Raw genomic sequence first — 13,398 nt, 5'->3', positions numbered from 1 at the left:
GTTTTTAAAATTAAAGTTTGAATATTGGCAATAAAGAAGTGTTTTATTAATTATTTTAAAGTCCATACACATACATTATTTAGAAATACTTACATTTTTATAGAAACCATTAGGTAAAAATTTTATGAAAATTAACCTAGTACAAAATATTAAAGAAAAAAAAATCGTTTTAGAAATGCTAAAAATTAAAAATTAAAAAAAAAATAACAAAAAATTCGTTATATGAAAAAATTTAAGTTAATTTTAAAAATATTATTGTTTTGGGATTTCAATTTTTGCTTCTGGGTCCAAAAATAATCTTCTAGTTCGAAGATTCAGAGATTTTCTTCTTTCTTTTTTATCAGAACTGCCAGATAAACTCTTTTTTGCTGAAGATGAACGTCGTCTTTTTCTTTTTTCTGAATCAAATGATTTATCTGGGCTTTTATATTGTAAATGCTCACTAAAAATAACAGTTTGCCTTCGTTTCTGTGTTCCCGGTGTTTTTAATATTGATTTATTTGGTTTGGGAGAGCATGTTATAGTACTTGGACAGCCGAGACAAGGTGTTTTAACTAAGCTAATTAAACGAACACCATTTTTAGGTGAACCTGGATTATTTTCTAGGAATTTTGAAGCATTGTTAATAACACTCTCTATTCTTAATGATTTTCTGGTTGGTGTTGCCGGTTTAACTACAACTTCTTTTATAGAAGAAATTCGTTTACTTCTACGAAGAGATGGCGTTTCAACTTTATTTTCATTTATATTTGAAGATCTCCTTGATTTTTTAGATGGTGTCGTTATGATAATGTCATTATTTTCTTCTAACTCTTGTTTTTTGTTTTGCAAACAAGCTATGTACATTTCTTTCAAATATTTGCGCAAAACTGGATTGCTGCCTTGAGGTTTCTTTTTTGTCACTTTTGTCAATAATTTACTTTTTTTTTTCAATTTTTCTTCAATATGAACCTCATCAGGGTCCTTCCAATTATTTGATCTCCAACATTCTAACTTATTAAATCTTTTATCAATATCATCTACTTGAATATACATCATTTGCCAAAATCCTTCTAAATCTTCTGGTAATATAGGTTTTTGATTTTCATCATTATTTTTCTTTAAATTATATTTTACTTCTGCGAATTGCTCACATTGTTCAATCAAATTCTTAAATTGATTAAATTTCTTACTAGTCAATAATTTAGTTTGTCCTATTGTGACATTTATCATATCATTACCGCAATCTTCAAGAATAACTGGATCTGTGTTTTTAACATATTCTAACCACTCATCACAACGGCTATGTAAACGATCAATTTCGTCTTTTAACATTTTTCGGAAATATTTCGCCGTCTCTTTTGCACGTCGTAGTTCTGCTGACATAATTCCATTGTTAGACTCTTCAGTAGTGTATATACTTTCACGTAATTTTTTCTCTTTTTTGCCGCTACCTTTACCGCGACCCATAGTTACATATGGACTTGTATAGATTATTGGTTCTTCATTAGTGGTAGTATTTATTGGAGTTTTATCTAATATATTTGATTTTGAAGTATCCAAAGGAGTAGCCAAGATTTCACTTTCTTTCCCATTTTCGTTCTTCATATGTGACTCTTGAAACAAATTTACTAATGGCAAAGGATTTTTAATATTTTCATTATCTTCAGGTTTGATATTACTTATATTTGCTTCGTTTACATGAGCCGGTAAAATTGTACCACAGTTTCCGGATTCTTTTCTTTGTGTAGATGTTATAAAAGAATTTGATTTTTCAGGATTTTCAACAGGAGTTTCTTGACACAGAACAATTTCAGGTTTTTTAAAAAACATTAATTTTGTCGGTTGAATATTTAGGTTCTTCTTCCCCTTAACCTCCTTAATCTTTGCTTGCTTAGTTTCAAAATTGTTATTAGAATTAATGTTTTTTGTGTTAGTTTTAGTTCCCCGTTTCAAATACGATGGATTTCTGCGCGGAGTTTTTTGTGCGATAAATGGTTTTTTCAACACTTGTTTTTCAGTTTTTACCGGGCTATTTATTAACACTGATTTTTTAGTTTTTCCTAAATTCCCTTTAAACTGTTTTTCATTATTATCTTTTTCTTTCTTTAAAGTGTTGGATACCAGTATATTTTTTGCAACTTTCGGAGATTTAAATTTTGTTACATCTTTTTTAGTACTTTCAGTCTCTAAAGGCAATATTTTTGCAGGTTTTGGCAACTTTACAAAACTTCCTGGCTTAGGTTTATCTGCAACTTTTAATATTTTGTATTTCTCAGATTGATTTTCACTATTATTTTCCAACGCCGATTTAGTTCGAATCGTAGGCGTATTATTTTTTTTAACATCATTTTTTGATTTCACCTGGTTTTCCAAATTTAAAGTGATAGTTTTTTTCTTTGCACCTGATCTTTCTTGATTAGTATTAGTTGTTATTTTCGATTTTTGAACCAATTTAGGAGTTCTAGAGAAATTTTTGTTAGAACCATTTTTGTCATCTGATATAGTAGAAATTTGCGAACCAACTTTTGCTTTTTCGGGTTTTTCTAAATTACATATGACATATTTACAGTTTTCGATGCTAGATGGAATAACTAAACTTGCGGGTGCCTTAAATTTATAGTTTTCTGGGGCAAATGAATTTTGGGCTTGAGAGCATACAGTGTTTTTAAAACATGCTGACACAAAAGGTGGCTTTTTTTGAACTTTCTGATTTTTCTCCATTTCTTTTTTCTAAAACATTGTGTTAGAGAAGTCAATTAGTAATAATTTACAAAAATAAAGCACTTTTTATACCTTTTTCCATGCAATAAATCTTGCTATATATGCTTCATGCCGCGATATTGCGGCATTACCATTAACTATTGCATTTTCTTTATTATTATTTTTTTTTGGATTTGTAACTTCTTCAGACCTAGGCGTTCCATTTCTACTTTTGGACTCTACTGGTGACAAAGATATTATCCTATTTTCTTGAAATCTTTCAATTCTCCTGTTTTGCCGCCCATCCTTTAAATGCGCCTTATTTTTCTTTTTTGGACTGTTGTTTTCAAAACTTACTTTATACAAGCTTTTGTGAAATTCCATTTTACGATTTTTATTTATCTTATTTGAAAAAAAAATCACTACTAACACCGCAGCTCGAAACCTCAAACGTTATAAATGCTAAATTACAAACAAATTTAAAATTTGAACTGAATCTGATATTTTAAAAAGTATTACCAGAAACAACAACTTACTGTCAAATTCAAAAGTACAGATACAAAAATTTTCAAAATGACTCTTGTGTTAAGTGAGTTAGCACAATTCTAACTTAAGCTTCCTAACCCAGCATTTACACGTACAAGTTACTTGCAAGAAAGTTGCAATACATACAAAAATTTTACTAACACATTGAAATATTTCTACTTGCTTGTTTACTTGCAGTTCAACTTGCAAGAAAATTTTGCTGCCAGTAATTTGAGCAAGTAATTTGACATATTGAGAAATTCACAAAAAAAAATTTGTTGTTTTGATTTTTTTTTTTTTTAATTTAAAATTTTTGAATTTTGTTTTGAAAAAATTAAACTTAGCAAACTTATGGTTTCTAAAATTTATAAACAATTATATATATTGCTAGTTGTTTTCTTCTCAAAGACATTTTCAAAAATTAACTTGCTAAACGCCTACGTCATAATAGCAAGTAATTTGACATTTCGAAAAACTAATTGACAATTAATATTATACAAACTTGCATGCAAGTAACTTGTATGTGTAAATGCTGGGTAATTTATTTTTTTATTCTTAAAGTATCTACAAGATTAATTTTTAATTTCATTTTTAAAAATGTATAAAAATCATTCAACCGATTTGTCAATATTAAGTTTGCAACATGATTTTAAGTTTTCGAAAAATTTCTTATAATTTTTTGCAATCCACTTTAAGAAGGACACAAGTTAGCTTGTGTATTATATTAAATGGCACGGTGCTGTGCGAATCAATTTTGTTGTTCATAATTTTTGTATGATTTTTCAAAACTTGGAAAATCGCACAAACTGTTAAAAAGTCTGCTGGATATTCGATGACAGCAGTTGCTACTTTTAATAAATTTGACGTCATCGGGTTGAAATATGTTTATTTGGTTAATTGTAGTGTGTTACAAAAAGAGTTTTTTTTTTATAATTTTTTAATTATAGATGAAATTAAATCAATGATAGCATTTGCAGAATTGAATTAAAAAATTAATATTTTAAAAATAAATATATTTTATATTTGAAAAATTATGTCAAAAAGGATTTTTATTTCTAAATTTAAGAATCAATAATATTTGTATAAAGTTTCAGATTCAATTTCTTGTTATCTTACCTTATTGTTACCTTAATACAAATGTATGTAGCTACTTATTGAACTTTTATCAATGTGCTATAATTATAACATATAAAATTTGATATTATAAATAACATATTACGTGAGAGATTTATGATGTTAAAAAGAAAATTCTAGAACCTCTATAAGAATACGTGTAAATTCGTCAATTGTGAATTGTCATTCTCTCTTAGGGGTCAAACCTGTCTTTCTGTAACCATGATACAAATCTAAATTTTATCAATGATGTTTTCTAGAATAACATGCTACTCTTGACATGTCTTTTTCTGTATATGAATGATTTGTTTTGGGAGATTTCATTCTCAATTCAAATGATATTTTAAAAGATTTTTTTTTTTCAAAAATTAAAATTGATAACCGTTGTTACTGTTCTTAAAACAATTTTAATGAAAAAATGTTAAAATGTTAAATTTTTTATAGTCGGTTCCAATAAATTGAGAGGAAAAGGTTGTTATTTCTCTATCACATTTCTACCTTGAAGTTTGTTTTCATATTTAAAATGCATTTCATGCATGAACTTATACATACATATCTACATACATGAATCTTGGACAGAACTAATGTTTCAAGAATAATATTGTGAATTGAAAAGAAATTTACGAAAACAACAAATAGTTAAGAGCAAAATCAAAAAGTGTTCATATGATTGTCAAATAACCCAGCTGTTTAGTATTATTCTTGCAAGTGTTTGCATTTCTTTGTTAAAAATTTTCGTTGTAGTAAATATTGCTAAAATAATCGCTATATAAATATTTAAAATGTAAAGCAAATATATTTTATACGGGAACATTTACAAATATTTGTTTAATAAGTGTTCATTTATTTCATTTTAACCTTAGCAAGTGGAAAATTGTAGAAACAATAATTCCACCTGCTTTATAATATTAAGTGCAATTCACTCACTCCTATATATTTATATATAGATATATAATATATAAAATATATATTTATATAATCTATGTATGTATATGAACACGAATTGTAATCATAATTGTATTTTTCATATCAAATTTTTTTTATCAAACTGAAGCGTAGTAATAAACTAAAAGTAATGGAAACAGTTTGTGAAGAAATAGGAATTCCGAAAGCGCATCTAAAAGAAACTTTAAGTTCTGATAGATTTTTGTTAACTGTGAATAAAAATTGGTTGAAACTATTAAAATTGGACAAAAAAATTTATGATTTTCCTACTTATAAATCTAATGAAAGAAAAATTTTACCTGAGCTCGGACATCCATGGATAAAAACGTTTATACAAATATATAAAAAAAGTAATCAAAAAGTTCTACCACTGCCAAAATCGCGCAATGAAGAAAATTTATTATTGCCAATGAATTACTCTGAAATATTAAATTATGTTTCATATACAAATTATAAGAATCTATGGGAGTTAGGCTACAAAAAATACACAGACTCTCATGTTAAGTATGTAAAACAAAATCAAAATGGACCTTGTAAGCGAACTGCTTTAGAGACGAATAATAATTTAATACAGCATGACGTGTTACTGAAAGATCTCATACAAAAGGTTTTCCAATGTCCCATTGTTCATTCAAAAATAGATCGGATAAAAGCTACGCCCATAACTGAGCAGTATTTAAATAAAGAACAACAACAAAATGAGGATGAATGCCATGAAAATATATTGCCAGCTTTGGTTGCTATTGAAACAACTACATCTTTTCTTCTTATCTTTTATCCGCCTTCTGTAGAATGTACTCTTTATGATTGTATTACATACAGTCCAGCTATTTTAAACAATACATATAATAAGTCAATGTTTATTTTATATCAAATTCTTCAATTGCTGAAAACTTTACATAATCAAAATATTTTGCTAGGTAAAAAAATTAAAAGCTTAAACATGTGATATGCCTTAAGAAAAAATCTCAAATTAACTTTAATTGTAGGTGATATACAGCTGAATGACATTTATTTACAAGAGAATTTATGGCTGCAAATCATACCTAAATTAGAATCGAACTTAATTGAATTTGATGCTGAAATGGAATCATCGGTACTAATGGATTCCCCACAAGAAGAAAGTCTTAAGTTCGATTTGAAATTTATTTATGATGTAGATAATTTTTCTTTACGTGAATATTGTGAAATGTGGTGTAACGGGCAGCTATCAAATTTTGATTACTTAACCATACTAAATCAAGCTTCTGGTCGTAGAATTGCTTCACCAGGGAACCATCATATTATGCCATGGGTGACTGATTTTTATCAGCGTAATGGAGCCAATTGGAGAGATTTAACAAAGAGCAAATACAGAATTAATAAAGGCGATGCACATCTAGATTTAATTTTCGCAGCTGCGTCTGCGATCGCTGGAGGAATAGAGGCACATGGATCTGCCAGTAGCAGTACTATAACTGGTTCAAGTTTAAATTTAAATGCTGTACCTCATCATGTTTCTGATTTTTTATCAGAAATTACGTATTTTGTTTACATGGCAAGAAGGACACCACAAAATGTGCTATGCCAGCATGTGAGACCAATATGGGTCCCCGCTGAATATCCAGTGTCAATACAAAGGTTGCAGGAATGGACTCCTGATGAATGTTTGTTTTTCTCTTTTAATTCAGTTTTATTCCAATATTAAAAAACTTTATACATTGTAGGTATACCAGAATTTTATTCTGATGCAATGGTTTTCAAAAGTATACACGAAGATTTACCAGACTTGGAAGTACCGCCTTGGGCAACATGTCCTGAAGATTTTATAAGCAAACATCGGGAAGCTTTGGAAAGTCAATATGTATCTGAACGTTTACATTATTGGATTGATTTGAATTTTGGGTATGTTATATTTTGAATATTTTTCAAAATGCGAAAATTGTAAGTTTACTTACACTGCAGGTAGTACATTGGTGTAATAACACACACCAATAAAGTTTATTTTTGCATACACATTCTCACATATTTTAGTCAAATAAATAAAAAATAGTTAATCAAAAACCCTGAAATCATTTATATTTTTTAGCTATAAACTGTCTGGAAAAGCTGCAATTAAGTCCAAAAATGTTTGTTTAAGTCTCGTTGACAACCATAAAAATCTGACGCAACGAGGCATTGTGCAACTGTTTAATCATCCCCATCCTCCGAAACGTTTTCCGTCTCAGTGGTTTGGTAGAATGGCGCCTCGATTATTAACTGTGGAGCAGCAAAAACGCAGGTTAGCTCGAAGCACTGACAACCTTGCAGCAATGTCAACGAACGAACCAAAGCCTACTACCTCAAGTTCATCTTCCCAAAGCTCCAACCAGCAACGTTATTTTCGAGGAGATCCTTCACCTCATAGAAGAATAAATCCACAGCAAAGGTTTTCTACCCACCAAGGATCGTCTTTAAATTTGTCTGAAGAAATAAATCATGGTATCGAAAGATCTGCAAGTTCTTACCAGAATTTATCAAATACTGTTCATTTACCTAAGGGTTACAACCCTTTGTCTTTACTTAATAGTTTGGAAAATATGGAAACATTTTTCTCAAAGACGTTTTTAGATCAAAAGGCAACTAAAAATCAGGAAGAAAAATTGGAGCAAAACGATATGCTTTTTGAAGAATCTTCTGATAACTCTTATACAAATAGAATGTTTACAGAAAGTTTCGAAAGCGCCACAAGTAAAATACCAAAAAATGGAAAACCATTTGTTATGAGTTTGGGTAGTCAAAAAGATTTTAAACAAATTTTTGAGGATAGAAAAGAAAAAGATCTCGAAATAATTGGATGTATAATCGTTGAACTTTTCTTAATGAATCGACTTCGTCCTTTAACTATGAATAGTTCTAGTATATCGTTCACAAAACGCTTGAAGGCATGTAAAGCTGTAGTATCAAAATTCATTTCTGAAATTCCAAAAAGCTTACATTTCGCTGTTAAATTATTTTTAAAATTAAACGAAAATTCGGATCAAGTGATTAACGAAAAAGGTTTACCGACACCAACAGCATCAATGCTTCTTGAGCCTTACATGAGCAATTTAATCATACCATTCCCATTTAATTATTACAGAGTCTATTTATTGTTTAAAAGCCTGCACAATTTCAATATCAATTCAACATTACTTGATATTTACACCCACTTTAGTTGTGATGGCAAAAATTGTGATCGATATGCAGATTTAGACAAGAAAAGGATAATAGTTAGTAGAAAAATAGCTGAATGTAAAGTTAAATCATGCTGCAAATTAATAGAGGGATTACTTGATCCGGTTGCCTATGAACAATTTGTACCGGTCCAATTGTTATTACAGGTTGTTATAGACATGCTTAAAGCTGAAGAAACATCAATTCTAGCCGCTTGGAACTTGTTTGATCCTATATCGGCTGGTAAAATTAATAATTAAATCATTGTATGCACATATATACTTTGTTAATGTTAATTTACTTGGTATTTACAGCTCTTGGAATCAAAGATACTCAAAAATACTTTTTGGAGCCCATATTAAAACTTTATGATCCGGAAGCTGAAGATCGTGCCGAAGTCTTTAACAGAAGTTTTACTAATAGTTCAATAAGATTTCGAACAAGTTCTTCTTTTAAAGCAAGAAAATCTGTAAAGCTTTACCATCATAGTTTTCTTTTGCGATTAATGGTCCGTTTTGGCTTAAAATGTTTTCTCGAAAATTTCATCCCTCCATTGATAGAAGCTGTAGGAGGCTTTAAAGAACCAATTGAATCAACGGGTTATCATTACCATAGCAATAAGATAAATCCATTACTTGTACAAAGTGTTCGTTCAACAAAACATTTGAAATTAAGTTTTAATCCAGATGATAATTCTGATAATTCTCTAACATTAATTTCACCTGATCATTCTGATTTAAAATCCGATCCAACTATTTCAATTTGTGAAAATTCGATGCAGGCGCCAGTTTCCCAAATAGTGCAACAACAGCAACTAGGAAAAAACGAAGTTGAAGATGTTTTTGCTTTTGAATCTGAAATAATGATGGATGAAAATTGTGATACCCGTAGCAATAAATCTAACATCGAAAGTCGTTCTATAGATTCGTTTGATTTGCCATTAGGGGCGTCAAAAGCTGAAGAAGCCACAGAAGATGTCATATTCTCAGCAGAAAAATTAGCGCTTAATGATATAATATATGGTGGAAGGCTTTCAAATAACTCTTTTGATGATGATAAGATATCCTTACATAGTCAGAAAGATAGTCCACAGAAACTAGATGCTTTAGGTCCCACTTCACCAACGATTCCTATACCAAGTACATTCCGTCGAACTTATGAGTTAAGTACTATAGACTGTGAAATCGGAAGCAAAAAAAGTGTAGATTCTTTTGATTTTGGGACACCTGCAGTAAATTCTAATACTTCGGAGAAAATAGATGTAGATCACTTAGATAATACTGAAAGTAATGAAATTGATCAAGATAACCTTGATGATGAAAGTGGTACAGATTCTTTACAGGCTTCTGTAATTTCAAAAAGAGCTGAACTCTTATCAGCTCATGATAATAAAATATCTGAAATGAGTACTGAAAGTATCATATGGCTATCACATCGTTTAGGTCCAGTTTTAACATCAAAATATTTAACAAGGAATTTGTTAAGAATGCTAACTCTTTGTTACACTGGGCAAGAAAATTTATTACCGCCTTCAGAAACGTCAAAAAATTGTGAAGACAGCAATAACCTAAATTATTTTACTGTAGTTGATGCAAAAGTAGTTGGTGATCGTTGCGCAGCTCGAGTTTTAGAGTGCCTTACTCAAATAGCTGGTAAAAATAAAAAAAATTTAATTAAAAATTTCAAAAGTAAAAAAAATTAAAATTAATTTTAGCTCTTTTTGGGGATCAGTTTATTTTACTGCAGTATTTACCTCATGTTAGCGAATTAATTGCTTTGTGCCGCACCAGAATAACAGCCAGTTTAGAAGGCGCGCTAATTAGTTCGTTGCAACTGCTCAAGTATTTAATTCCATGTTTGAATGACAGCGCTATTATGGAACATTTGCAGGTAAAAATAATTATAAGGGTATTGAATTAATTCTTAATGTCATCATTTTAAAACCATTAAAATTTTTAAATATTTATATAGTATGACTTCATAATTAACTTTGTATTATCTTTTATTTATTTTAGGATCTTATTTTGGATAATATAGTTAATCCTGTTATAGTCCTCCTTAGTTCAACGAAATGCTTAATGCCCAGTGGATATTTAGGAAGATCGGTTTTAGCTCGTAAATTGTTAGATTCAATTTATGTTATATGTGTTCGTATCGGAGCGGAAATGTCTAAGGAACGTATATGCGCAAATGTATTGCAAAAATTTTTTCTTATTTTTGATAAAGCTTATGGAATTACGGAAAACTACCAAATTTTAGTAGAAAATAATGTTAAAAGTTTAAATAAGACTAAAGATAATCAATTTAGCATTTCTCCATACAAAAATTATATTGATGAATCTTTGGATGAAATGGAATTACAAACGCATGAGCGTGGCTTAGAAGAAATTCGTGATGTTTTCAGTCCAAATTTAGCTCATTCTGCATATCTCGCTTTTTTAAGATATCTTGGTGAGTCAATAATGAACAAAACAATTATTAATTTGGAATTTATTTTGACGTTGTGCCACGAATTCGAACAACCAGATTACTCAGCTGATATTGATCGTCAGAAACGTCGACAAATTTATGGTAATAGTCGAAATACTTTCGGGAATGTTAATTCTTATAATGAGACCAGCAATTCAGAAGAGTTTCATGGTTCCCATAGTTTTGGAACGTTTGTTGTTGGGAATCGTATTGAAGTTATCAAAGCAGGTTCAGAAAAGAATGAAGTCGGTCCAATGGAGGTTCTTGATATGGTTGCTCATAAATTTGATAATATAAGTAATACTCGTCATTTAAAAGGAAATTGGCTAGCTTATTGGAGACATGAAATAAGCCGATCTGAAAAAGACAATCATTTGTCAATTAAACAAATTAAATTACAAACTTTTTCGGGACATACGAATTCGGTAAGAGCAATAACCTCATTGGATAATGAAAACAGTTTTATGACGGCCTCCAAAGATAAAACAGTAAAACTATGGTCTCTAAGAAGTGAAGGTGACGGAACTAAAATAACACCATGCCAATTCACATATAATAGTCACAAAAAATCAGTTCATTCATTGGCATTTTCAGAAGCAATGCGTTTTGTCATATCTTGTGATTCTGGTGTTCATATTTGGGATCCATTTATTGGTCGTCCAATCGGTGTCTTAGATTCACAAAGATATAGCCCTGTCAGTATAGTGAGAACTTATCCAAGTCCAAGTCCATTAGTTATTGCTGGTACAGCAGATTCTTCAGTTCGTATAATCGATTCAAGAGTAGTAGAATACGTTAATGAATGGAAAGTAACTCTTAATCAAAGTTGTATTGTTAGATGTTTAGCTTGTAGTCCAAATGGTAATTGGATTGGAGTGGGATTGTCTTCAGGTAACATTGTCCTGTTAGATGCTAGAACCGGAGTTATATTGCGATCATGGAAGGCAACAGAAGGAGAATTATTAAATTTAATTGCAATTAATGATCAACAGATTATAAGTAGCTGCTTGGATTACAGTATTTCTGTATGGAATGTTAATGAAAATTATGTACAATATCACTTAAAGTAAGTTTGTTTTACATTATTATATGTTTTTTTTTTAATATATGCTATACTCTTTATTATTCATTTTAGACAACCACCTGAACCAGCTCATTGCTTATGTACTAATGGATCTGAATTAGTTTTTGGAACACCAGCAAATAGAATTGGAGTTTATTCAGATTTAAATGCACATGATTCTACTTATAACATTACAAAACTAAGATCTGAAACAATTAAAGGTGTTATGACAAGTTTAGCTGTTTTACCTTTAAATAGAATGGTATTGGCCGGTACCGATAGTGGCAACACAATTTTACTTTGTTAATTGTTTACAAAGTAAAAAGTTAATATAAAAATAAAATATTGGAGCAATGATAATTAAATAAAATAATGCTCAATTTAAATTGTATAAATTAAAAAAGTTTAAGTTTATAAACTAAAAAAAAAAGGAATAATTAGGAAAGCAATTTTTAAAAAAAAAATTTTGATATTATTCGGTATTCACAATGAGATTTATATTAGAAAAAAAAACAAAAAAAAAAAACAAACTTATTATGGAAAAAAGACGTTCAGCACAAAATTTTTAAGTATTATTATCCATACTGTTTAGGTGTTATAAAATTGGCTATATTATTAAACTAGGTGTAATAGAATTAAGAACATTTTTAAAGGAAAAAATAAATTAAAATTATAAAAAAAAGCGATAAAAAACATGACATATAGGTTTTATGATAAAAAAATAATTTTAAGAAGTGATATCAATTTTCAAAGATTTATTTTTTTTTTTTTTTTAAGAAAAACATTTTTTTATTTATTTTTTAAGTTTGTTGATATTTTATACAAATATATTTTTCTAATTTAAATTTTTATTTTGTGAAATAGTATACCTACCTACCTACCTACCACCTACTTAAATTTTTAATTAAATTATAATGGGATAGATACTTTTTTGCATACATATGTATACATAATTACTATCACTATTAACAAGAATTATTATTATAGAAATCTAAATTACTTTTGTAATACGGTTTAGTGCAATTTTGTTTCTTTTCAGAATTTTAATAATTTATTATTTAAAAGCGAAATGCGATAAGAAAACTTTCCATTTTTATTGAATTTTTTGTTGGGAATTGCTGGATTTTTAATAAGTAAAGAGTTTATTAAGATTTAAATTAATTTAATTTCAATTAAAACCAAGGTAAATACGTATATTTTTTTTTTATCTAATAATTATTAATATGTGTATATGGATGCATATAATATGTTCAAAAGTATGTTTTTTTTTTTATTTAAAAAGATTCTTCTACAAAATAATAGGCATATTTAAGTTGGAATTTTGTTATTTATGTTTTTAACCAAAATTGATATTCAACAGTACATATTTAATTTAAAAAAAAAAAAATAATTATATATCTATATTATAGTGTTTCTACTGAAAAAAA

General features: G+C 28.8%; 2 protein-coding genes across 2 annotated transcripts; one reads left to right on the top strand and one right to left on the bottom strand.

The window, feature by feature from the left end:
* Positions 1-133: 133 nt before the first annotated feature.
* Positions 134-3,123, bottom strand: LOC129612930 (guanylate kinase-associated protein mars). The gene is made up of 2 exons (XM_055526778.1): positions 2,776-3,123; positions 134-2,712 (listed from the first exon to the last, which is right to left on the bottom strand). Exons 1-2 carry the CDS (start codon positions 3,064-3,066, stop codon positions 253-255), a joined length of 2,751 nt encoding a protein of 916 aa, XP_055382753.1. The 5' UTR covers positions 3,067-3,123; the 3' UTR covers positions 134-252.
* Positions 3,124-5,095: 1,972 nt separating this feature from the next.
* On the top strand, positions 5,096-12,985 carry LOC129612924 (WD repeat-containing protein 81). Its single transcript, XM_055526770.1, has 8 exons — positions 5,096-6,185; positions 6,255-6,911; positions 6,972-7,149; positions 7,334-8,682; positions 8,754-10,091; positions 10,154-10,329; positions 10,455-11,974; positions 12,044-12,985. Exons 1-8 carry the CDS (start codon positions 5,396-5,398, stop codon positions 12,276-12,278), a joined length of 6,243 nt encoding a protein of 2,080 aa, XP_055382745.1. The 5' UTR covers positions 5,096-5,395; the 3' UTR covers positions 12,279-12,985.
* Positions 12,986-13,398: the final 413 nt, after the last annotated feature.

Source organism: Condylostylus longicornis, unplaced genomic scaffold (genome assembly GCF_029603195.1).
Source record: "Condylostylus longicornis isolate FDR11 unplaced genomic scaffold, ASM2960319v2 ptg000079l, whole genome shotgun sequence".
Taxonomy (NCBI): domain Eukaryota; kingdom Metazoa; phylum Arthropoda; class Insecta; order Diptera; family Dolichopodidae; genus Condylostylus; species Condylostylus longicornis.
Note: the sequence above shows the minus strand (reverse complement) of the source record. Positions and strands in the feature narration are given on the sequence as shown.